This window comes from Pantherophis guttatus, chromosome 2 (assembly GCF_059756535.1).
Source record: "Pantherophis guttatus breed Tessera chromosome 2, ASM5975653v1, whole genome shotgun sequence".
NCBI lineage: Eukaryota > Metazoa > Chordata > Lepidosauria > Squamata > Colubridae > Pantherophis > Pantherophis guttatus.
The window spans coordinates 266,706,509-266,733,015 of record NC_142064.1 but is presented as its reverse complement, the minus strand read 5'-3'; the positions used below and the strand labels follow the sequence as shown (position 1 = coordinate 266,733,015).

At 43.6% G+C, this 26,507-nt stretch overlaps 1 protein-coding gene across 1 annotated transcript in view; it reads right to left on the bottom strand.

Moving 5' to 3' along the window:
* Positions 1-3,465: 3,465 nt before the first annotated feature.
* Positions 3,466-26,507, bottom strand: part of LOC148115793 (uncharacterized) — a 31,181-nt gene continuing 8,139 nt past the window's right edge. Inside the window, exon 3 of the mRNA XM_087884232.1 lies at positions 3,466-10,349. Within this exon, the coding sequence (XP_087740358.1) occupies positions 7,608-9,866 (2,259 nt within the window). The 5' untranslated portion in view covers positions 9,867-10,349 and the 3' untranslated portion in view covers positions 3,466-7,607. The remainder of the gene's footprint in view (positions 10,350-26,507) is intronic.

The window sequence follows — 26,507 nt, the reverse complement described above, 5'->3', positions numbered from 1 at the left end:
ATGATCGCCAACGGCTTATGACGGATATGGCACAAGAAGAAGAAGATTTATATCATATCAAATGTTTCAAAAACTTCCCGTACTTGTAATGGTAGTGAGAGTAGTTTGAAGCCATTTTTAAAAATGTATCTCTCCTTTCTGCAAGTCAGACAAGAAGAAAGAGCTGGAAAATGCCAGAATCAGTAAAGTTCTGAAAGGGAAACAATAATAAGGATATAATAAATAATACTAGAATATGATATACTGGTAGACTAGATTCTGTAACCATTTAATTTTTAATTTAATTTAATTTAATTTAATTTAATTTAATTTAATTTAATTTCCAATTTATATAACCACCCTTCTCCCTGAGGACTCAGGGCGGTGCACAGCCAAAATTAAGAACGTGAAATACAAATATTAAAAACAATTAAAATATATCTAAATTTGGCCCCAAAAAATTAAAAATCACAAACCAATTAAAACATTTAAAAATTTCTTCTTAAGCCAGCCCGGCTTGCTGGAAAAAGTGGGTTTTAAGGGCACGACGGAAGGCACTGAGGTCTTGAATTCTCCATTAGGTTCCTGTAATACATATATGCCTTTGTATTTGTATCATACATATTATTCCTTTCTACTTGTATCTCCTGTTACAAACAGATTGTTATTAGGCCGCTGTAATGTATCTGGTAGTTGTCAAACGTATGTCCCTGCCATTTGACCTGAACTCATATCAATCTATCTAAAAGCATGGTACGTATCTCAGTTGAAACTACAGCCATCAACAAAGGGATAATTTACACCTCAGCCCTAATTTATGTTTGATCTGGATAAACTCCTGCTTTCCAGAGCCAGGGGGCCAAAGTGGCCAATTAAGTAAACAAAGAAATGCTCAAGGATGACTAATTGGGAAGTTTCTATTCCCCCTTGCAGGGCAACAAGGAATACACAAACCTAAATTAGGAGGCCAGAATTGGGTACTAAACTGACGTCTCTGAGGGTATAAAAGGACGCCATACCTTTCCCAAGGTGTGGCTATTTCCTCGCATGCATTGTATCTGTATGTTCTGGATATAGTTCCAGCCAGTATTTTGTTTTTGGCCATAAATAAAGTCTGCTTTTTTACAAACCTCGTCTTGAGTCTCTCTCTTTGGCATTCTGGTGACTCAAGTGTGTTTTGGGACCTTACATTTCTGGCGCCTGAAGTGGGACTTGAAGGCAAAGTTTCTTCAAGGTGGCCGCATTCAGCTTCCCACAAACTGAGCCGCTTTGAGGCTTGGTGGCCTTCATTAAAGACAGACGGAAGAAACCAGCTTGGACCAGTACCGAAGTCAAGAGCGCTCCTGGAAAAATTTATCCAGTGATTTTGATCTGGTCATTTGCTGGCAGGCTCCGATTCTGCCTGCCCTGAATGCCTAACAAAGAGGCTTCCACTGTGGGGGGTTATGGAACTCAGCTCTTCTGGGTGAGTAGAATTTTTTTTTTCTCTTGGGAAGGGGAGTGTTGCTTTGTGAGTGTGTGAATGAGACGAGGGAAATTCCTCAGAGGTTTGGCCTCAAAGCGATGAGCGGAGATCCAATCTGCGTTTCTGATTATCCGAGAGGAGATCAGCCAGAGACGATCGCTTTGAAAGGAGTGTGACTGTTGGAGTAAGAATTTGTAGTGCAGGAGAGGGCTCTGACCAAACTTCGGACCCGCAGGGGAGGTCTGGGAAATCTCTTAGGGAAAAAGAGAGGGTTTGGTTAGGCTTCGCACCAACGGAAAGGTGTGGGAAATCTCCTCAGGAAGAAAGAGAGTCTAGTCAGGCTTCGCGCTGACAGAAAGGAATCCCCTGGGAAAAATGGGCAATCATGCTGGTAGCCTGTTTGGAACAAATAGCCTAGTAACAAGAATTGGGCCGTTTTCTCCATTTCGCTATGTTCGCCCACTGGAACACATTACAAACAAGTTGTGAAAAAACAAAACAAAAAAGAGTATTAAAAAATGAATGAAAAATGTGGCAGTAAAAGTTGTCTGTAAAAAGAAATGTGGAGTTCAAACTTGCTCATGAGAGCCCTGGCAAAATGCAAACGATGTGTGAACATAGGTCTCTATACCTCTTATACATCTTGTTCTTTAAAATGGGCCAGCGATTGCTGGGTGATCTAAGTTAGAATGAGAACACACAGAACACCCCCAGGGCAGTAGTAACAATCTAGTGCCTAAAGAGAGATCTATGGGTGGCAAAGAAATATTACAGTGTTATAAAGATCTTGATAATTTACCATTCTCGAAAGAGCCAGAGAAGTCTGACAGAACTAAGAATAAAGAAGAAATTGTTTATTGTTCTTCCCACCTGGGCTTTAGCAGGTAATAAAAAAAAATGTAAAACCTGCCTAAATGGGAAGACTCATATAATTTGACTTGATCAATTTGGTGTAATTTCTGTTACAAAATTCCTGGATATGCATCTATAATAATAGCATGTAGAATTGATTGTGATATGTCTGTTCAGCCTGCAAATTAAGTAAACATCTTGGCTTGGAGCTGTGGGAAACGGAAAGTAGTTAGGGCCCAATCATATTTATGATTTAAACTGCTCTCTGAGTTTTCCCACTGCTTTAAGAATAAGCTATAGATTGCCCAAGGAAATAAAATTAAAACAAAAAACAACATCCACAGGTCTGGAAATGTTTGATGGTATGTGTGTGTATGTGTATGTGTATGTATGTAATCATTTCCAAACCTGCAGGAAGGATGAGACCCTCTAACAACAGTACATAAAAAGTTATTTAGAAAATGGAGCTCATTGGCTTGTGAAAAATCTCCCTGAAATAATTATGATTGGTTTGCATGGAGGAAGCATTAAATGAAATTTTTGTATGTGAAATTGGTTTATACAAAAAGTCTGATTGCAGTACAAATGTGAATGTGTGTGTGTGAGATGTCCCGAAGTTCATAAGGAGTGATAAGGGGAAGTGATCCTGAGACCTGTGAATGCCTGTGTGTTGAGGATGTGAGAGATAAATTTGTGGAAAATGTCTGTCGGTTGTTGAGGCTAGAGAGAAATGCAGAGGGTTGTTTTGTTGAAAGGATGCTGAGAGGCAAAAGGAGGTGAGAATTCTATGTAGTTTAAACATTTTTTCTCCCTGTATTTCCCCTCCTGAAAGAGCTGGAAAATGCCAGAATCAGAAAAGTTCATTATTAGCATAGTAAAAATAAAAAAAGGAGACACCTTATGGATAAGGAAGTGTACCCCTCATAATAATTCTAATTTTAAAAAATCCTTGAATTCTGTCTAGGGATACTTGAAAAATGCCACAAAGAATGGCTGGACTGGTGTAGAATTGAAATTGAAATTTTAAATTTACATTGAGGAGGGAAGGGAAGCTGAGGAAGACAGATCGGTCGTAGAGATACAGAATGTACAAGAAGAACAATGGTAGTTCGTTAGAAACTACTATATGTGTGGAGACCTTGCAACTGAGCGAAACTTGACAAAAGATGTTTATGTTACTTTTTTATTATTAAATTTATTGATTAATAAACTTATTCGCTGCCCATCTCACAGTTTGAGGCAAGTCAGAGCATCTTGCCTTACCAAACTGTTCATAGCAATACTGACACTCCCCATTTTTTCCTTGTCAAAAGTCTTGTTCTTACACAATGCGTTTTTTAGAATGAAACATTTTCCATTGTACATTTTTCCCCTCATATCACCAACTCAAAGGGGGATGAAACACGTACGTCAGCAATATAGTGCTGGTGTCACCCAGCAGCCATCAAAGGGTAACAAGCAGGCATTTCCAAGAAGAGGAGATCACAGCAGTATGTGCTGATAAACCTGGAGATCTTGTGATCAAAGCCACGATCTCTTTTCTCCTCAACTCAGTATTCCTACAGCTCTTCTCCACCAGGTTCATCTGCAAGGCAGAAAAGCTTTTCATTTGAAATGTTACACTGCTTTTTTTCACTGGGCCTCGGGCCTACTCCCCACAAGCCCAACACCTTTTTCACAGGTAAATTTTCAAGATCTCATGGAAGCAGCCATCATTTTCAATGCACCCACAATTCCTTAAGGCTTTCTGCACAGTGTTAAGGTAGCGAAACAGAGCAGTTTCTCCCTCTCCTGCATGACAATGACCCAGAAGCAGCCGCCATTTTGGTCCTGAGGCAGTCGTGGCAAAATGGCAGCCACTTCCACAAATCCACCTCAGGGCCCAGCGATGAATCCCAGGCACAGTAAAAATAACGGCTGCTTCCATGAAATAGTCATACAGCTGAGAGATTTCCGTCCTACCCTCCTTCCCCAATATAAGGTTCAGATGTCTTCAAAAGATAAAGAGGAGGACGCTATGAGGCCTGGTAGTGTTGGAATTCGACCTAAGGACTACAGGGACCCTGTTTTATGAAAGAGGCCTGGGGATACTCTGGGAGGGACGGAAAGTCCTGGGGAGACCTAAGAGATGGGTTACGGGAAGCCTTTGGAAGGAAAGCCTAAATCTGCAATTAAGCAAAGCAGTCTCGTTAAACAGCTGCTGCAAGGTTAAGGTGACCAGACGTCCCGCTTTTGGCGGGACAGTCCCGCTTTTGAGCAATTTGTCCCACGGCGTTTTAAAAAAGTCCCGATTTTTCAATCTGCCTCCTGAGTCCCAGCTGCTGGCTAGAGGGAAAAAACCTGTTTAAACTCTTGCCGCGGGGCTTCAAAGGGCCGCCCTACGTTGATTAGCTCGGCTTCCCACTCTCAGCTGATTTGCGTAGGGCTCTGCTCTTGCTAAATTGCTCAGCAGTTTTTTTTTTCTCTTTGTGCAAACCAAGCTCAAAACGAAACTGAAAGTAAAACAGGCTGTTGGCTTTGCTGTTTGCTTGCAACGTTGGAAAATTAGGCAGCAGATTTATTTTCCTTTTCCTCACCAAAAAAGGTAGGTGCAAACAATGGGAAATTATTTAGGGCAAAAGAGGAGAGTTCAAGATTTTAAAACACAAAAGAAAAAAAAGCTCTTTTTAACTAGGGAATTGTAATAATTGAGATACTATTAATTGTATATTGTGTTGAAAGCAGAAATGGTTAAGTTATGGTTTGGAGGAATATATGGGGGAAATTATTTGGTTTATTATTATTGGTAAATATAATTAATTGATTTGTAAGAAATTGGATTGCATGGAAATAATTGGAATATTCAAGTTCATATTGATTAATATACAAAAAAGATAGTTATATAACTAATTGATTTATATTAAAATGTTGAATTTGTATTAAAGAACTGTATTACATAATTACATAATTAACCAATGTGAGGATGGATATAAAAATAGATGACAATGGGAAGGGGTATAATATAGAATAGAAGGGAAAAATGAATTTGATTAAGATTAGAGATGAGGATGAAGGGTAATATTGTTTTTTTTAAAAAATAGATGAGGAATAAATATGGCAAAAAGGAAATATAGAAATTGTAAATTTAATTGAAATGACTAAACACTGTTTAAATTTGTGAACCGGCCAAATACTCTGTTCAAAGAAAATACATTGTATGTTTGTATGTGTGTTTCTAATTATTGCTATTTATTCATATTTGTTCTCTTTTATTCTTTAAAGTTTAACAATTCTTTCTTTATCTTAATATCTTTATATTTGTTTGGGGTTGGCTTTCTTCCCTTTCATCTTTTTTATTGTACAGCAATCTTTCTCCTCAAACCTACCACCTCTGTATTTTTTTTTCCTTCTTCCTTTCTCTTTCTCCTCCTCTCTTTCTCCCTCTCTTACCCTCACTCCTACTCTAATTTCCCTTCCCTTCCTTCATCCCTCTCTATTACTGTATCCTTTTATGCATATGAACTACTCAGAGGGCTGAAAAAGTTATTTTTGACTGGTCCTCACACTTTTGACCAGTCCTCGAACTTACGACTGTCCTCACATTTTACATTTTTGCCCTATCTTGTCATCATGGTGAAGAGAAGCAGTTGTGAAATGAGTGACATGGTTGTTAAGAATGCTGCACGGGCATAAATGTGAGGATGGTCATAAGTGTGAGGACCAGTCAAAAGTGCGAGGACCTGTCAGAAATGACTTTTTTCAGCCCTCTGGTTAGTCCTTTTGTGCATATGGACTACTCAGAGGGCTGAAAAAGTTATTTTTGACTGATCCTCACACTTTTGACCAGTCCTTGAACTTACGACTGTCCTCACATTTTACATTTTTGCCCTATCTTGTCATCATGGTGAAGAGAAGCAGTTGTGAAATGAGTGACATGGTTGTTAAGAATGCTACACGGGCATAAATGTGAGGATGGTCATAAGTGTGAGGACCAGTCAAAAGTGCGAGGACCTGTCAGAAATGACTTTTTTCAGCCCTCTGAGTAGTCCCTATACACATAGCCATGGCCACCCGGTCACATGACCAGCCAGCCACGCCCCCCAGTCACATGGCCTCCAAGCCACGCCCACACAATAAGCCACGCCCACAATGGTGTCCTTCTTACCGATGTTAAAATCTGTTCACCTTACCCTATACACATAGCCATGGCCACCCGGTCACATGACCAGCTAGCCACGCCCACAAAATAAGCCACGCCCACAATGTCCCTCTTTACCAACGTTAAAATCTGGTCACCTTATGCAAGGTGTAATCGTAATTGGAAGGCCCCATGACAGAATGGCCTAAGTCCTGCAGGGAATGGGAGTGGGAAAAGGCCTCGGGGGTTACTCTGTGGGAAGGCTTGTGGGGGGGGGCTTCCCCCGAACCGGAGCAAACCGGTAGCATTTCACCCCTGCCTTGGGGGAACCAAGGGTTGGGAACCAGAGCAATAGGTGTCTTGGGAGGGGCATGGAGGGGTGGAGGAGGCCTAGGGATGCCTGGTGGGAAGCGGGCAAGCCTGGGCCTGGGCTAAGCCTCGGAGAGTTTTCCCGAACACTGAGGTAGCCAGTGTCCTATTTAGCAACTTGCACATTCATTTAATAGCTGCATAACAGACAGCATGGGATGGGGTTAGTTAACCAAAGCACTGTCGCCATTGCTAAATGAATCCATAATAGTTAGTTCTCATCCCAGTTGTATCTCGAGGATTACTTGTATACTGGCTGGGAAATTGTGAGGTTCAAAATCTGGAGTTCACCAACATAGAAGGCTGAAACTCCACATCGGAATTTCATAATCAAAATACAAAAAGCACCACCCAAAGGCCTGTTTGCAGAAATTCCACGATTTCTGCAAATGCAAACATCCAGAAAGTACTGCTAATAATCAGAAACACGTAGTTAGCCTTTATCAAACTAATATTTTCCTTTTTCTCTCTCCACCTACAGGTCTAATCCTGAGATCTCTTGACTAAAAAGAATCAGGCCAGAATTTAAATAATCAATTTCTCATCTAGACTCCGAATGGGAGATCAGAAATTAATTTCAAGCTTTCTCTAAACTGTTCAATATTTGCCTCATGCATTTTCTTGTGAGTAATCAGAGATGATTTATGCCTAAAACATTGTTCACAAAATGGACATTGGAAAGGTTTCTCTCCTGTGTGTAAAGGTTAGACGAAATACTGAAATCTTTCCAACAATCCGGACACTCGTATGGTTTTCTTCTGTGTGAGTCCTCTGGTATATCACCAGGTAGGAATTGACACTGAAACTTTTCCCACAATCAGGACATTAAAAGGCTTTCTCTCCTGTATGAGTCCTCTGGTGTTTCACCAGGTTGGAATTCTGAGTGAAGCTTTTCCCACATTCAGGACATTCAAAGGGTTTCTCTCCTGTGTGAGTCCTCTGGTGTATCAGCAGGCGGGAATTGAAACTGAAACCTTTCCCACAATCAGGACATTCAAAGGGTTTCTCTCCTGTATGAGTCCTCTGGTGTTTCACCAGGTTGGAATTTTGACTGAAACATTTCCCACAATCAGGACATTCAAAGGGTTTCTCTCCTGTGTGAGTCCTCTGGTGTATCACCAGGCTGGAAGTCTGAGTGAAACTTTTCCCACATTCAGGACATTCAAAGGGCTTCTCTCCTGTGTGAGTTCTCTGGTGTATCAGCAGGCGGGAATTGAAACTGAAACCTTTCCCACAATCAGGACATTCAAAGGCTTTCTCTCCTGTATGAGTCCTCTGGTGTCTTACCAGGGAGGAATTGTGACTGAAGCTTTTCCCACAATCAGGACATTCAAAGGGCTTCTCTCCTGTGTGAGTTCTCTGGTGTATCAGCAGGCGGGAATTGAAACTGAAACCTTTCCCACAATCAGGACTTTCTAAGGCTTTCTCTCCTGTGTGAGTCCTCTGGTGTATCAGCAGGCGGGAATTGAGACTGAAACCTTTCCCACAATCGGGACATTCAAAGGGTTTCTCTCCTGTATGAGTCCTCTGGTGTTTCACCAGGTTGGAATTTTGACTGAAACCTTTCCCACAATCAGGACATTCAAAGGGTTTCTCTCCTGTATGAGTCCTCTGGTGTTTCACCAGGTTGGAATTGTGACTGAAACCTTTCCCACAATCAGGACATTCAAAGGGTTTCTCTCCTGTGTGAGTCCTCTGATGTCTTACCAGGGAGGAATTGTGACTGAAGCTTTTCCCACAATCAGGACATTCAAAGGGTTTCTCTCCTGTGTGAGTTCTCTGGTGTGTCAGCAGGTGGGAATTGTGACTGAAACCTTTCCCACAATCAGGACATTCAAAGGGTTTCTCTCCTGTGTGAGTTCTCTGGTGTATCAGCAGGCTGGAATTGAAACTGAAACCTTTCCCACACTCAGGACATTCAAAGGGTTTCTCTCCTGTGTGAGTTCTCTGGTGTATCAGCAGGCTGGAATTGACACTGAAACATTTCCCACAATCAGGACATTCAAAGGGTTTCTCTCCTGTGTGAGTCCTCTGGTGTTTCACCAGGCTGGAATTGTGACTGAAGCTTTTCCCACATTCAGGACATTCAAAGGGCTTCTCTCCTGTGTGAGTTCTCTGGTGTGTCAGCAGGTGGGAATTGTGACTGAAACCTTTCCCACAATCAGGACATTCAAAGGGTTTCTCTCCTGTGTGAGTTCTCTGGTGTATCAGCAGGCGGGAATTGAAACTGAAACCTTTCCCACACTCAGGACATTCAAAGGGTTTCTCTCCTGTGTGAGTTCTCTGGTGTATCAGCAGGCTGGAATTGACACTGAAACATTTCCCACAATCAGGACATTCAAAGGGTTTCTCTCCTGTGTGAGTCCTCTGGTGTTTCACCAGGCTGGAATTGTGACTGAAGCTTTTCCCACATTCAGGACATTCAAAGGGTTTCTCTCCTGTGTGAGTTCTCTGGTGTGTCAGCAGGTGGGAATTGTGACTGAAACCTTTCCCACAATCAGGACATTCAAAGGGTTTCTCTCCTGTGTGAGTTCTCTGGTGTATCAGCAGGCGGGAATTGAAACTGAAACCTTTCCCACACTCAGGACATTCAAAGGGTTTCTCTCCTGTGTGAGTTCTCTGGTGTATCAGCAGGCTGGAATTGACACTGAAACATTTCCCACAATCAGGACATTCAAAGGGTTTCTCTCCTGTGTGAGTCCTCTGGTGTTTCACCAGGCTGGAATTGTGACTGAAGCTTTTCCCACATTCAGGACATTCAAAGGGCTTCTCTCCTGTGTGAAATCTCTGGTGTATCAGCAGGCGGGAATTGACACTGAAACGTTTCCCACACTCAGGACATTCAAAGGGTTTCTCTCCTGTGTGAGTCCTCTGGTGTTTCACCAGGTGGGAATTTGCTGTGAAACATTTCCCACAATCTGGACACTCATATGGTTTCTCCCTGGTGTGAGTCCTCTGATGTATCACAAAGTTGCCATGCTTGCAAAAGCATTTACCACATTGGGAGCAGTTGTAGGGCATCTCTACTATGAGGATCCTTTTCTGAATCGCAAGGGAGCTATTGTGACTAAGGTTTTGCCACATTTAGAGTATTTATATGGCTTTTGTTCAGTGTGGATCCTCTTCTGATATGAACTCTTTACTTTTACCACGATAGGCACATCTATGGAGCTTTTCCATCACTGACATTCTTGAGGAGATCAAAAATATGTGTGATTCCTTATTTTGTTGGTGCCTGCATTACTGGCTGCCATATGTGACTATCCAATTGACATTTTCTTCCCCACTGGCTTCCAGGTATTTCCCTCTTTTTCTGAACGGAAAAATGATCTCCTTTGACCTTTTCAAGTAACGTATTCTTAAATTCTATATAATCTACTTTTTCCCGCTGCAAATCTCTTCATGATTTTTTCTTTTCTGTCTCTTTCCTGCTGATGAAGTAGTTGAATTCTGCAGCTTTCTGAAGGAAATAGAACATATTTTTATTTCTGCTTCAATTTGCTTTGCTTTTCAGTGTTGCTTGTTATTCTCAGTTGTCCAGTGTGCTTATGTTGGCATCATCTTTGTCTGTAAGATTCAAAAGAAAGTGTAAGTTTTATTGTTTATGAAAGGGTTGCAGAAGATGTGAAAAAAAGAAGTACAGGTAATCCTTTAGGTACGACAGGCCATTCAACGAATTTCTGAAGTTACAACAGTTCCCCAAATGCTAAATACGAATCTGCTCCAAAGTTGAATTTTTGCAGCGTCTCCCACGCCGGGAGTCCTTGACTCCTTCACTGCAGAGATGCTGCAGCATACCCACCCACCTTTTTTTTTTTTTAATTTGATTTATATGCCGCCCTTCTCCGGAGACTCAGGGCGGCTTACAATACGTTAAGCAATAGCCTTCATACTTTTGTATATTTATAGAAAGTCAGCTTATTGCCCCCACAAACTGGGTCCTCATTTTACCTACCTTAGAAAGGATGGAAGGCTGAGTCAACCTTGAGCCTGGTGAGATTCGAACTTAGAGTAATTGCAGACAGCTGGTGTTAATCAAAATGCTTTTAGTCTGCTGAGCCACCAGGCCCTGGCAAGATGGAATTTCCCTCCCATCTTGCCCAGTCAGTCCTCACAATCCCCAGACCCGAGTATGTTGGCCTGCTTTGCAATATATTATGCATTCCTCCCCTACCCCACTCCCCATCACCATTCACTTACGAAATTTCTGACGAGGTCAGGAAGTCAGCTGGGCCACGTGGCATAATCAAGAAGAAATATAAACTCTTTTCTTTCCATGGCAATCCTTTCACTCCAGCCAGCATAAATCGTTAGTGATTTATCCTGGCTGAGGAGGAAAGGATTGCCATGGAAGCAAAAGAGATGAGATTTCTTCTTTGCTCTACCAGCACAACACTAATGTAAAGCTAGTGCTAGCAGGGCTAAAAGAAATCATGCCTATTTTGCTTCCATTGTAATCCTTTTCTTTCCAGTTAGCATAAACTACTACGATTTCTTCTTAGCTACACCGGCACTAGTTTTATGCTGGCGAAGCGATCTAAGAAGATTTTGTCGACATTTACACTGGCTGGGGAGGAAAGGATTGTCATTGAAACAAGCGATCAGATGTCTTCTTTGCTTTATCAGTGCTAGCTCTACACTAGTCTTACGCTGGTAGAGCAAAGAAGAAATCCCATCTCTTTTGTTTCCATGCCAATGATCCCAAGCTCAACAGCCAATCTACAGCAGAATGCCTGAAAAAGAAAAGAATCAAGGTTTGCAACAGCAAAGTCCAGACTTCACCCCAATTGAAATGCTGTGGTGGGACCTCTCGAGAGGTGGGCATAAACAAATGCCCACAAACTTCAATGAACTGAAACAATGTTGTAAAGAAGAGTGGGCAAAAATTCCTCCACAACAATGCAAGAGACCATTTTTGGTCATACAGGAAACAATTCCTTGAAGTTCCTGCTGTTACAGGTGGCTCTATAAGATATTGAATCATAAGGTGTTAGTTTTCACATGTAGCTCCTCCATTTTGGCTTTCCTTTTGTAAAATACATGGTGACTAGTGGTGGGTTGCTACCGGTTCGGCCCGGTTCAGTTGAACCAGTAGTAGCGTGGCAGGAGGCTCCACCCACCCGCCCGGACATCATCAAATATGCTCTGTGCATGCGCAGAAGTGGTATGTGTGCCTGAACAATTAGTAAAGGTAAGTGAAACCCACCACTGATGGTTACGTGATGTAATATGTCATGTGTTGTTGTTCATCTGAAGTTGTATTCACCTACTTTTAAGAGTGTACAGACCAGATTATTTTTAGTATGTCCTGATACATAAAACTATACAACTCAAAGAGGGTGTACTTTGTTTTTCACATGACTGAATATCTAGAAGCAATGGGGATAGATTATCCAACTGCAGAGAGAATTACATTTACACCTACAAATGTATGTATGTGAAAAATCCATGTTTTCAGCCTGAAAAATGTCCCAAAATGGTTACAATTAAACCTTCTGAGCTAAATTTAGAGATGTGGGGGCTTTAACTGATGAAATGATGCCTAAAGCCTCTGGAAAATTTGAAACACCAGTTATACCGATGGAAGTCCTCAGCTCCAAATAAGGAAATACTGTCCTCCTGTCCACAATTCCTCTGGTGACATCCCCTTTCAAGGAGTCCTCACATTTGGGACTGGGATCTGTGTCACTAAGCAGCCCAATCATAAAGCATGATGTCACATAACTGCCAACTTACATCTGTTCCTCAGGAGTTGTTAAGCAAACCACTGTGGGTTGTTAAAGGCAGTTTCACATGACTGTCACTTGCAATTTCTTGCCGTCATCATCCTCACTAACTTTGCCTATGACAAACAAGCTGGGAAGGTCAAAAATGGGGATCATGATGGTGGGATGTTGTGACCATCATAAATGTGCATCGGTTGGCAGCATCCAAACCAAATAGCCCAACTTGCTTCTGGCCTCTCCTCCAACTTGCCCTCAACTCACCTTCCAGCTGATGCTTCAACTTTTTGAGGAGCACAAAAGCCGCTCTGCAAGCCACCTTCCACCCATGAGGGATCCGGTACAGGAAGTTCCTCTGGGCTTCTCTTCTTCCTCATTCCTTTCTAGCAATACAGTACTTGATGGTTTTAACTCCTTTAAGGATCAACCACAGATGCAGCTACTGTATTGACGGCTTTGTAGGCGCAGAAGGTGAAAAAACAGGAGGCAAAAATACACGCTTGTCCTGTCTCTGCCTAAGGCGTTTGCAAGATGTTGTCACTGATTATATGCTATCAAGTTGTTTTAGACTCCCAGCAACCTCTTTGTAACAGAGCCAAGTAAAGGAGTGAAATGTGAAGCTACTTAAGCTTCTGAAGATGAGCTACATGCTGAGCCCTGAATGTTCATGAAGTTCTTACAGAATTACAGAGTAAGAGTTGGAAGGGACCAACTCTCCAAGCAGGAGAACCTATATCATTCCAGTCAAATGGCTCTCCAGTCTCCTCTTAAAAGCCTCCACTGATGGAACAACCACAGGTTGAGAGGCAATTTGTTCCACTGATTAATTGTTCTCACTGACAATTTCTTCTTAATTGTAGGTTGGATTTTTTTTTTAATAATTCTCCCTCTGTTACTTTTTGTCCTAGACTAGTGGTTCTCAACCTTCCTAATGCCGCGACCCATTAATACAGTTCCTCATGTTGTGGTGACCCCCAACCGGGGTGGGTTCTAATTTTTTTTTACTACTGGTTCTGTGGGCGTGGCTTATTTTGTGGGCGTGGCTTGGCCTCATGTGACTGGGTAGGCGTGGCTAGCTGGTCATGTGACCGGATGGCCATGGCTATGTGTATAGGGACTACTCAGAGGGCTGAAAAAAGTCATTTCTGACAGGTCCTCGCACTTTTGACTGGTCCTCACACTTATGACCATCCTCACATTTATGCCTGTGCAAATTTTTAACAACCATGTCACTCATTTCACAACTGCTTCTCTTCAACATGGTATAAGATAGGACAGTCGTAAATTCGAGGACTGGTCAAAAGTGCGAGAACCAGTGAAAAATAACTTTTTCAGCCCTCTGAGTAGTCCATATGCATAAAAGGATACAGCAATAGAGAGGGATGAAGGAAGGGAAGGGAAATTAGAGGAGGAGTGAAGGTAAGAGAGGGAGGAAGAGAGGAGGAGAAGGAGAAAGAAAGAGGAAGTAGGGAGAAGAAGAAGAGGGGGAGAGAGAAAGTAAGAAAGAAAGAAAAGACAGAGGTGGTAGGTTTGAGGAGAAAGATTGCTGTACAATAAAAAAGATGAAAGGGAAGAAAGCCAACCCCAAACAAATATTAAGATATTAAGATAAAGAATGAATTGTTAAACTTTAAAGAATAAAAGAGAACAAATAGCAATAAATAGCAATAATTAGAAACACACATACAAACATACAACGTATTTTCTTTGAACAGAGTATTTGGCCGGTTCACAAATTTAAACAGTTGTAGGAGGTTAGCACCTACCCCTTTCCTAGAAGAATGAAATATTTTGGGAAATATTAAAAAGGCAGAATATTATATTTCCCTGGATGAGAAATGGAGAAGCATATTTTACAGACAAAGCAGCTCCCACCTTCCTGCCCCCCACCCTTTGTTAATGGGCCAGAGGCAGAAAGTCAATCCTTTGTCAAAGGACATTTGCAACACAATAGCAACAGAAACTAACACAATGGGCCCCATCCAGCCATGTGATCCTGTCCACCATTAAACCATCTTTCCAAACAGTCTCCATGTTTCCAGTGTCTTTTTCCCCACTTGGAGCAGAACCCAGAAGGATATTTCTTCCAACACAGTATTTAGTCATTTCAATTAAATTTACAATTTCTATATTTCCTTTTTGCCATATTTATTCCTCATCTATTTTTTTAAAAAAACAATATTACCCTTCATCCTCATCTCTAATCTTAATCAAATTCAATTTTCCCTTCTATTCTATATTATACCCCTTCCCATTGTCATCTATTTTTATATCCATTCTCACATTGGTTAATTATGTAATACAGTTCTTTAATACAAATTCAACATTTTAATATAAATCAATTAGTTATATAACTATCTTTTTTGTATATTAATCAATATGAACTTGAATATTCCAATTATTTCCATGCAATCCAATTTCTTACAAATCAATTAATTATATTTACCAATAATAATAAACCAAATAATTTCCCCCATATATTCCTCCAAACCATAACTTAACCATTTCTGCTTTCAACACAATATACAATTAATAGTATCTCAATTATTACAATTCCCTAAACAGAGCTTTTGTGTGTGTGTGTTTTAAAATCTTGCCCTAAAATCTTGCCCTAAATTTCCCATTGTTTGCAGTTTTGCACCTACCTTTTTTGGTGAGGAAAAAGAAAAAGAAATCTCTCTGCCTCATTTTGTCACGTTGCAGAAAAGACCCTTCTTTAGTTTCAATTTCGCTTTTCAGCATAGGTAGGGGGAAAAAAACTTGCTCCAGGAATTTACCTCTTTGCAGCTAGCTCTTTGAAGCCCCGCGGCAAGAATTTAAAGTTTTTTTTCCCTCTAGCCACCAGCTGGGACTCCGGAGGCAGCAATAGATTGGGAGTGGGCGGGGTAAGCGAACGGCGACCGGGCGATCCAACAGAGGCAGAGGGCGAGGGTGAGTGAAGGCGTGGGGGGGGGCGAGAGAGGGCTTTGGCGACCCCTGTGAAATGGCCGTTCGACCCCCAAAGGGGTCGCGACCCCCAGGTTGAGAACCACTGTCCTAGACACAGAACTGCGACAACACCAAGCCTGTGACTTACAGATAGTCTTCGTCTTACGACCAGCCATTTAGCAACCATTCAAAAAACAACTTATGACCCAGATTTGAACTTCTGAGGACTGGGGGCGGAGGGGCTGCACCCAGGGTCACATGACATTTTGGGTGCTTGTCAACCAGCCTGCAGTTGTGGCCTTTCATAGCATCCTGCAGTCACATGACCATGATTTACATTTTTGCCAGAAACCCATGCTTATATCCCTAGTGAACAATGGGTTTGCTTAGTGATTGTAGCATTCACTTAACAACTGCAGTGTTTGAATGAAATTGAATCAACTGGGTAGGGAATCTATGAGTCAGCAGAAAAAGGGGTATGCAGAAGTAAACTCAAGTGCCCCACTGACCACTCAGTAACAGTAACAAAGTTGGAAGGGACCTTGGAGGTCATCTAGTCCAACCCCCTGCTTACGCAGGAGATCTATACTAGGGATTTGAACCACCGAACTGCCGACCTTTCTAATCGACAAGCTCAGTGTGTTAGCCACTGAGCCACCTAGTCAAGCTGTTTTTTTTACAATTGTTGCATGCGCTTAACAACTGCCACCAAATAGGTTGTAGAATTGGGCACATTGTGTGGTGACCCATTAATAACCATCATGACTTAGGACTGTAATTGCAGGCTAAATTACAGTTGTAAATCAAGGATTACCTGCATTTCCAACGTTAGTTTAATCCTGGTCGTTGAAAAGCTACCCAGGTGTTAAGATCTTAACAGTGTATCTGGAAAGGAACTAAGCTAATACAGACAGTCTTCCACTTACAAGTTCATTTACTGACTGTTCAAAGTTAGGATGACACTGAAAAAAGTGACTTATGACCATTTTTCACGCTTACAACCATGGTAGCATCCCTATGAACAGTGATCAAAATCCAGATGCTTGGCAACTGGTTCATACTTATGACCATTGCTGTGTCCCAAGGTCAGGTGAACCCCTTTTTGCAACCATTTGAAAAGCAAAATCAATGGGGAAACCAGATTCACTTAACAACCATATTACTAAATTATCAACTGCAATGATTCACAGTGGCAAGGAAGGTCATAAGATGGGATATAACTCACTTAACAAATGTCTCACTTAATGCAACTTTTGGGCTCAATTGTGGTCGTAAATCAAGGACTACCTGAAATTTTGACTGGTGGAAAAAGACTGTGTTTTCCTACAGCAAGAGTCTCTTCTGACACACCTGACAAGGTTTGGGGATTGTGCATTTGCACATAAACCAAGGATTGTTGTGCAGCAAAACAACTCAATTTGTCAGTTGGAAAGCTGACAGCCTGGGTTTGAAATCCGAGCACCACATGACAGGTTGAGCTCCTGTTACTTGCTCCAGCTCCTGTCCATCTTTTGAAGAGTTCAAAAGTTTGCAAATGCGAGTAGATAAATAGGTACCACTTTGGTGGGAAGGTAGTATTCCATGCACAAAAGCATATAGTCATATTGGCCACAAGGCCACAGAAGCATCTTCAGACAACGTTGGCTCCCTTGGCTAAAAAACAGAGATGAGCATCATCCCCCAGAGTCACAAATGACTGAACAGGGGAAACCTTTATCTTTAGTAAAGTGCAATACAGGTAGTACTCAACTATATAATTACCACTACTTCTCTGTGTTGCCTATTCTAAGTTATCGTAAATTTAGGCACTACTTTCTCCCACTGTTAACAAAATATCAATCATAGTTGTGGGAAACTTGAAAATAACTTTCACAATTGATTATACGGTTAAAACAGACAAAGCAATTCTAAAGACTAAAGAAGAAAAAAGAAAACTAACTCTGTATTCTTTTTGTAAAAACGTGATACGCTCTCCCCACCCCGACTCCCAAATCAGGTAATGGAAAAGAGAAGGTAACCCTGGGAGGAAATAACAATTTGAAAAGTTTGTATGTATCTGCGGTTAGTTCCAAATGTTAAAGGTGAACATGATTCCTGTGGTCTGTAATTTTTCCTCTGGAATATCTATGAACATGAAATTTTACCTTTAGCCATTAATTCCTATACATTATCTTGTAGTCCTTTTTTGATGAAATGTTGATGACACACCCTTGGAAAATAAGTAATGAGGATCAATGCTAATCTGACTAATCTTTTGAGTCACCTATTTATAACATTAAAAAAACCATTAAAATTAAAAAAAACAAAAGTTGGGATATTTCGTACTTGTGATGCGACATCCAGAAAAATACGGCACACTTCATTTAATCCCCTGGGGAAGGATTGAAGGCAAATTATGTCCAGGCAGAAGAAGAACATGATGGCTTCAAAATCTAAGGGAGTGGTTTGGACAAAATTCAGCAGCACTTTTTCGTGCGGCTATTGATAAAAATAGGATCGCCAACATGATCGCCAACGGCTTATGACGGATATGGCACAAGAAGAAGAAGATTTATATCATATCAAATGTTTCAAAAACTTCCCGTCCTTGTAATGGTAGTGAGAGAAGTTTGAAGCCATTTTTAAAAATGTATCTCTTCTTTCTGCAAGTCAGACAAGAAGAAAGAGCTGGAAAATGCCAGAATCAGTAAAGTTCTGAAAAGGAAACAATAATAAGGATATAATAAATAATACTAGAATATGATATACTGGTAGACTAGATTCTGTAACCATTAGGTTCCTGTAATACATATATGCCTTTGTATTTGTATCATACATATTATTCCTTTCTATTTGTATCTCCTGTTACAAACATATTGTTATTAGGCCTCTGTAATGTATCTGGTAGTTGTCAAACGTATGTCCCTGCCATTTGACCTGAACTCATATCAATCTATCTAAAAGCATGGTACGTATCTCAGTTGAAACTACAGCCATCAACAAAGGGATAATTTACACCTCAGCCCTAATTTATGTTTGATCTGGATAAACTCCTGCTTTCCAGAGCCAGGGGGCCAAAGTGGCCAATTGAGTAAACAAAGAAATGCTCAAGGATGACTAATTGGGAAGTTTCTATTCCCCCTTGCAGGGCAACAAGGAATACACAAACCTAAATTAGGAGGCCAGAATTGAGTACTAAGCTGACGTCTCTGAGGGTATAAAAGGACGCCATACCTTTCCCAAGGTGTGGCTATTTCCTCGCATGCATTGTATCTGTATGTTCTGAATATAGTTCCACCCAGTATTTTGTTTTTGGCCATAAATAAAATCTGCTTTTTTGCAAGTCTCGTCTTGAGTCTCTCTCTTTGGCATTCTGGTGACTCAAGTGTGTTTTGGGACCTTACATTTCATTATTACCATAGTAAAAATAAAAAAAGGGGAGGCCTTATGGATAAGGAAGTGCACCCCTCATAATAATACTAATTTAAAAAAAAACACCTTGAAATCTGTCTAGTGATACTTGAAAAATGCCACAAAGAGTGGCTGTACTGGTGTACAATTGAAATTGGAAATTTAAGTTTACATTTTATTTTTTATTTTATTTTACTTCAAATTTATATACAGCCCTTCTCCCTGGGGACCCAGGGCGGTGTACAGTCAGATAAAAACACATAATACAAACATTAAGAACAGATTAAAAGGAAATTTTCATTTTACATTGAGGAGGGAAGGGAAGCTGAGGAAGACAGATCGGTCGTAGAGATACAGAATGCACAAGAAGAACAATGGTAGTTTGTTAGAAACTACTATATGTGTGGAGACCTTGCAACTGAGCGAAAGTTGATAAAAGATGTTTATGTTACCTTTTTATTATTAAATTTATTGATTAATAAATTTATTCGCTGCCATCTCACAGTTTGAGGCAAGTCTGAGCATCTTGTGTTACCCAACTGTTCATAGCAATACTGACACTCTCCATTTTTGCCTTGTCAAAAGTCTTGTTCTTACACAATTCGTTTTTTAAAATGAAACATTTTCCATTGTACATTTTTTCTCCTCATATCACCAACTCAAAGGGGGATGCAACACGTACGTCAGCAATATGGTGCTGCTGTCACCCAGCAGCCATCAAAGGGTAACAAGCAGGCATTTCCAAGAAGAGGAGATCACAGCAGGAGTTGCTAATAAGCCTGGAGATTTTGTGATCAAAGCCACAATTCCTTTTCTCCTCAACTCAATATTCCTACAGCTCTTCTCCACCAGGTTCATCTGCAAGGCAGAAAAGCTTTTCATTTGAAATGTTACACTGCTTTTTTTCACTGGGCCTCGGGCCTACTCCCCACAAGCCCATCACCTATTTCACAGGTAAATTTTCAAGATCTCATGGAAGCAGCCATCATTTTCAGTGCACCCACAATTCCTTAAGGTGGTCTGCACAGTGTTAAGGTAGCAAAACAGAGCAATTTCTCCCTCTCCTGCATGACAATGATCCAGAAGCAGCCGCCATTTTGGCCCTGAGACAGAAGAGGCCTCGGGAGACTCTGTGAGGGACGGAGAGGCCTGGGGAGACCTACGGGAGGCCTTTGGAAGGAAAGCCTGTCTTTGGGCAGGGAGTTAGACTAGAAAACCTTCAAGGTCCGTTCCAGCCCCATGATTCTATATTCTTAGCAATGTAAAGATGTGGAGACTTTAACTGCCAGAGTTCCCCAGTCAGCATAATTTACACTGATGAAGCATTTTTTGATTTCCTCTTCTGCAAAGCTTACATTTCCCAGGTCCTTCCCAGTATCCAAGTTTTCTTTTTTCCCCTTTCAATTAATAGTTTCAGTAATACAGTTGTACGTAACTTAACCTCTAACCACCTCCCCATATAAGAGTTTTACAGCACCCATTCCCAATGCCAAAACAGAAGTTCAAAAATGTTACCCCCATCTTCAGATTTAAGATTGTGCTCCGCCCCTTTCGAATCTCCGCGGGATCGTGTCACAATTCATCGAAGAAAGAGACGCCGCTTGCAACTCAATAGCCCCGATGCTCTTTTTGTCATTTTGTGTCCCCCCCCAACCCGAGACGCCTCCGCGCCGTCTTTTTATGCCTTTCCCCGCACCGATTGCGGAGCTGTGTGCTATGCTTGAACATGCTATGCTTTCTTTAAAAAGAAATTATTTATTCAAGGATAATTTCCCTTTAACTCCCCCCCCCACTCCCCCTTCCTGGATTTCTTATTTTCTGATCTGATCATTTTCTGAAAGTTTCAAATTTAACTTACTCTTTCCGAACTGTTGAAATTCACCCAGCAAAATTAAAGAATGGCAACACCAAACTAAAAGGTTTATCCAAAGGAGCTACAGGAAAAGGAATTCAGTAAGAGGACTCTACATTTCTGGATCTACTCTAGCTGCTGAACTTTGTGCTTTTAACCCGTTCAGCTTCTTGGAAAGTTTTACCAACCTGATTGTAAAATGATCTCCCAACCAACCCTGCTTCCTCATGCAGAATTCAAGGGCCAGAACAGCTTTTTACAACACAGATTTAAAGCAACACAGAACAAAAAATGTATTTGCAATCACGATTCCATTTTGGAACAAGGTCTCCTAGGGATTAACTTTAGTTAGCCTTTGTTATAACTGTAAACCCAAAAAAGTGTTCAGAACTGGTTTTGAGAACGTCTGTTTAAACTGGATCCAGGTGCAAAGGACTTTCCAGCAGTATGCATGACAATAAATACAGATGTCGAGCGTCACGCAGCACTCGACACCATGCCCGTGACCGCAGCTGCCCGGGGAGGGGGGTTCTGGTGCAGGCGTGGGTGGCGTGGGGGGTCGTGGGAGATGTGGGTGGCACAAGGTGATGGTGGTGGGGTACGAGGGGTGACTAGGCGTTGGAGTGCACGGGGGCCTTAGCGGGGATCACGGATGGCGCTGCGGTGCGGAGCGACGACGAACAAACCTGCAGCGGCGCCGCCAGTGAAGGGCGGCTGCGAGTCCGGATGTGATGACGTCATCCGCGCGCGCCCGGCAGCGGGACTTTCAAACCGCGCCCAGCTGATTGGCATTAAGACCATTCTATAAAGGGGCGCCGCCAGCGGTTATGTTAGCCGCGTTTTTGCCTTGCATGCATGCATTCCGGCTTCTTAGCTGAGCTGCTGTCTCCCATTAAACTACATTTCGTTACCCCGTCTGAGCGGCTGGGTTTATTGGCGTACACGGGCTGGCGGAAAGCCGAGAAGAAAACGCGGCTCACTTTCAGCTCGTCCTCACCGCGGAACCGGCACATCGGACGAGCGTCATGGCGGAGGGGGTTTCCAAGGACGTACCGCTGGAGGAGATTGAGGAGGAGGCTGCGGAGGACACAGTCATTGAGGTGACTGACCCGAGTGTGCAGCCTGTGGTGCGGCCAAAGCTAAGGGACCCCCCAAAAGAGGTAACCACCGAGCCATGGGGAACGGCCGGATTAGAGGACACGCACACATCTGGGGCCCCGGCCCCTGCTGGACCCAGGACATGACTGGCACACAGGTACAGACCCCCCCCATATACTGAAGCCCAGTTCCAGGGCTGGAGGGAACGCAAATGGGTCGATGAGGAAGACGGCGATTGGAGTTACTCCACCGGCCCAGGAGCGACCACGATGGATGTACTACGGGACAGGTTTGGGGAGGCTAGTTTCCGTGATGCACCTTCCTGGCAGCCCTGGGCGCCCAGTATAGAGTCAACGGGGGTGTGGCAGGGAACCGGGCCCGACAGCAGGCAGCGTATTGCCAGTCCAAAGTTCAGACTAGAACGAAGGATGAGTCGGGCCAGCGGTGAGCATCTCCCAGCCAATACCAGTTCTGGGTTGTCGTTTGGTGGGGATGGTGCCCGTGTACCACCAAGGTCAGCTGCACGACCCAGTAGGGAAAGAGGGGGTTCGGATGTGGATAGGCAACGACCCCCTGGGGGGGGAGTCAGACCACCACCCCCTCAGCCGCGCCAGATAGACCTGGTACCACACTGGGGCCCCGGATTATGGGCTCCACAGACGAATTGGGGCCTGCCGCCAGTGCAGGCTACCTTTGATGGTACATCAGAGAAGGTAGCACTGTTCCTTAGTCAGGTGATTAGTCATATGGACCTGTACGGCAGATTATATCCCTCACAATGGTCCATGGTAGTAGCTGTGACAGCAGTCCTTACAGGCGAGGCGGCAGATTGGGTCGCCGACCTTCACAGCGAACATGCGCATGAATTGACAGACCTCGGACTATTCTTGGAGGCGTTACGGGTCCGGTTTGAAGATGAGACCCGAACCCAAGTGATCGAAGGGGAGCTTGTAGGGCTGCGACAACGTGGTCGGCCTGCCAAAGACTATGTTAAAGAGTTCCGCAGTTTAGCCGGGAAGCTCCGCTCCTGGCCGGAACGCCTCCTTATCCACCAGTTCCAGTCTGGGTTGGACGGGAGATACGTCAAGCATGTGTATACCGTGGCTTAGGGCCCCACCTGTCGGACTGGTACAAAGCGGCTGTCCCCTGGACGTAGGCCTCCGGGAATTCAGGCCCAGGGGGGTGAGTCAGGTGCAACAAAAACGGGGTCCCAGTGGGCGGCCCAATGAGAAATCCCTCGCCCGACCAACCCCGTTCACCGGTACCGCGACCGGTGAAACAAGCAGGCGCCCGTTCCGCTGCTTCCGATGCAACCAGGAAGGGCATCGAGCAGCTGAATGTCTCCTACCGCCACCGCGGATGTCCACCCCGAGATCACAAGGACTCAATACCGCATCGACGGAAAGGCCCGGACGTACACTGGGACGGTCCAGAGCGGCAGACCGCGCTTCTCTAGCGGAAATGACACTACAGTCGGGCGTGAGTACTTCGCCTGGGACGGCTCGTGTTCCTGACACCACGGTGACAAGTGAGGACGATGACGACATCCAAGACCCCATGGTAAGTGACCTGGTGCGTCCGTTTTTAATACCAGTTGTTCTACGCCATCCAAAGACTAAAAAAGAGTGTCAGCAGATGGCTCTAATTGATTCAGGGTGTACCAGATGCCTAATCTGCCGTGTAGTGGCGGAGGAGTTAGGTCTCCATATTGTCACTTTATGTAATCCCATTAGATTCGAACAGATGGACGGGACTATTCTTGGGGAAAAACCAACTGCCCATATAACGGAACCAGTTATCTTGGGGGTAGGGGAACATCGTGAACTCATCCGTTTCATAGTCGTCCCGCATATGGTGGAACCTGTAATCCTTGGACTTGCATGGTTGGATAAATGGGAGCCAACCATTTGGTGGGAAGGGGTTTTTCGGAAATTGCGGTTACCAGTAACAGTAGACCCATGTGCAAGAACACAACCAGGGTTGGAGGATACTCAGCTATACCCCCGGGAGTATGATGATCCTGCTCGAGTGTTTAGCGAGGACAAATGCGATATACTGCCACCACATCGTGAGACGGACTGTGGCATCGAATTGATCCCCGGGACGATACTACCGAAACCTCGAATGTATTCGATGACACCAAGGGAGTTAGAAGAGTTAAGAAAGTACATCGACAAGAATCTAGCACGAGGTTTCATATGCCCCAGTCGCTCGCGTTTGGCTGCCCCGGTGCTTTTTCGGGAAAAGAAGGATGGGGGGCTACGCTTGTGTGTGGACTATCGGGGATTAAATGCTGTTTGTGTCGAGCCGTTATATCCGCTCCCTTTAATAACCAACCTGTTAACAACGTTGTCTACCGGGAAGGTCTTTACCAAATTAGACCTTCGCGAGGCGTATTATCGAGTACGAATCCGCTCCGGTGACGAATGGAAAACCACGTTCAACAGTCCACTAGGAAGCTATCATTTCCTGGTAATGCCATTCGGATTACAGGGGGCCCCAGCTGCTTTTATGCAACTAATCAATGGGATATTGCATGATTTCTTATATCGCGGGGTGTTAGTCTATTTGGACGACATCCTTATTTATTCAGAGTCCCTAGAGGAACACATCCAACTAGTGAGACAAGTACTTACCAGGTTGCTTGAAGCCCGGTTGTTCGTAAAGCTCTCGAAGTGCGAGTTCCACCGCACGGAAATAGACTACCTTGGTTTTAGGATTACGAACACAGGCATACAGATGGATCCGAAAAAGGTGACGGCAGTATTAGAGTGGCAAGCTCCACGTACCCGGAAGCAATTACAGAGCTTCCTAGGGTTTTCGAACTTTTATCGACGTTTTATCCCTTCGTTTGCTAGGATAGCTTTACCATTAACAAACCTCTTACGCACAAAAGGAGTGTTGCCATCTGGAGTTAAACCAAAACCGGGGCACCTATTGCCCTGGACCTCCGCATGCCAAAAGGCATTCGAGAACCTCAAAAGCCTGTTTTCCAGGGAGCCTGTTCTGAAACATCCAGACCCGTTACTGCCTTTTATTGTGCAAGCAGATGCCAGCGACATAGCCATTGGAGCAGTTCTTTTACATAAAGACAGATTGGGTGATATGTGATCCAGTGCATATACGTCGCGAAAGTTTACGGCATCGGAGCAAAACTGGGCTATTTGGGAAAAGGAAGCATTTGCCGTCAAGTGGGCGTTGCAGACCTGGCGGCATCTATTGGAAGGTGGTAAGCATCCGTTCGAAGTCTGGACGGACCACAAAAATCTAGAAGCCCTCCAGGAGCCCCGAAAACTATCCCCGAAACAGGTGAGATGGGCACAGTTTTTCCAGCGGTTTCGTTTCTCATTAAAATATAAACCAGCGGGGAAGATGTTTCTAGCTGATGCTCTGTCTCGGATGCCGCAGTATGGCAATGATAAAACCAGTCCGTTACAGGCTTTAATACCGACGGTGCAAACGGAAACATGCGCTGTTGGGAATCGGGACAATGATGGATGGCTCTCCCTGTTTCAAACGGCATCAGCATCCGATGTCTGGCTACGTAAGAACCAAGCGATATTAACTCATCGAATGGGGGTGGCATGGTGGGGGAATAGATTATATGTCCCCGCTGCGTTGAGACACCAAGTTCTTAAGCAATGCCATGATGTGAAACCCGCGGGGCATTTTGGATTCCTAAAAACATTGCACCTGGCCAGGCGACAGTTTTGGTGGCCTCGAATGCGGAAAGAAATTGAGGGTTACGTTCAGAAATGTCACGTTTGTGCTCGCTCAAAACCAAGACCTGGGAAACCCTTAGGACTACTCCAGACTGTAGCAAAACCCACTCGGCCTTGGGAAGAGATCTCGATGGATTTCATCGTAGACCTCCCGAACAGTAGGGGCTATACTGTAATCTGGACGGTGCTAGACCTCTTCTCAAAATAAGCACATTTCGTCCCCTGTAAAGGTCTACCATTGGCACGACGATTAGTAAAACTGTTTCTGCACCATATCTACCGCTTACATGGGGTACCCAAGCGGATTATATCCGACAGGGGGGTCCAATTCACGGCTCGGTTTTGGAGGGGGTTCCTTCGTGACATCGGGGCTACTCAAGGGCTAAGTTCTGCTTACCATCCTAGTACCAACGGAGCCGTTGAAAGGGCTAATGCTATGGTGGAGCGCTATTTACGCTCTTATGTGTCATATCGACAGACTGACTGGGTGGATTTGTTACCTTTTGCTGAGGTAGCGTATAACAATTCGGTTCACCGCAGCACGGGGTATACCCCTTTCCAGGTTGTGATGGGGCGGGAATTTACTGCCATCCCAGAGTTGGAACCCCACACTCCAACGGACACAACTCCCCACAACTGGTCCCAGGCTGTACAGAAAACGTGGCCACAGGTGAAAGAAGCTCTGGAGAAGGCATCACGAGAATATAAACAACAGGCGGATAAACACCGGGCTGCCTGTCCGCCTTTCAAAATAGGAGACCAGGTGTACCTCTCCACGAAATACATACGTTTACGACTCCCAAGCCGAAAGCTAGGCCCCAAGTATATAGGTCCTTTCCCTATAGAACAAATCATAAATCCGGTAACAGTCAAACTAAGACTACCACTTTCGTTAGGAAAGATCCACCCAGTGTTTCATTCCAGTTTATTGAAACCAGCTAACGACCCCCGTCGTCCCCAAAATCTCCCCGGCCCAATAAAAGGATCGCATTACGAGATCAGTGACATCATT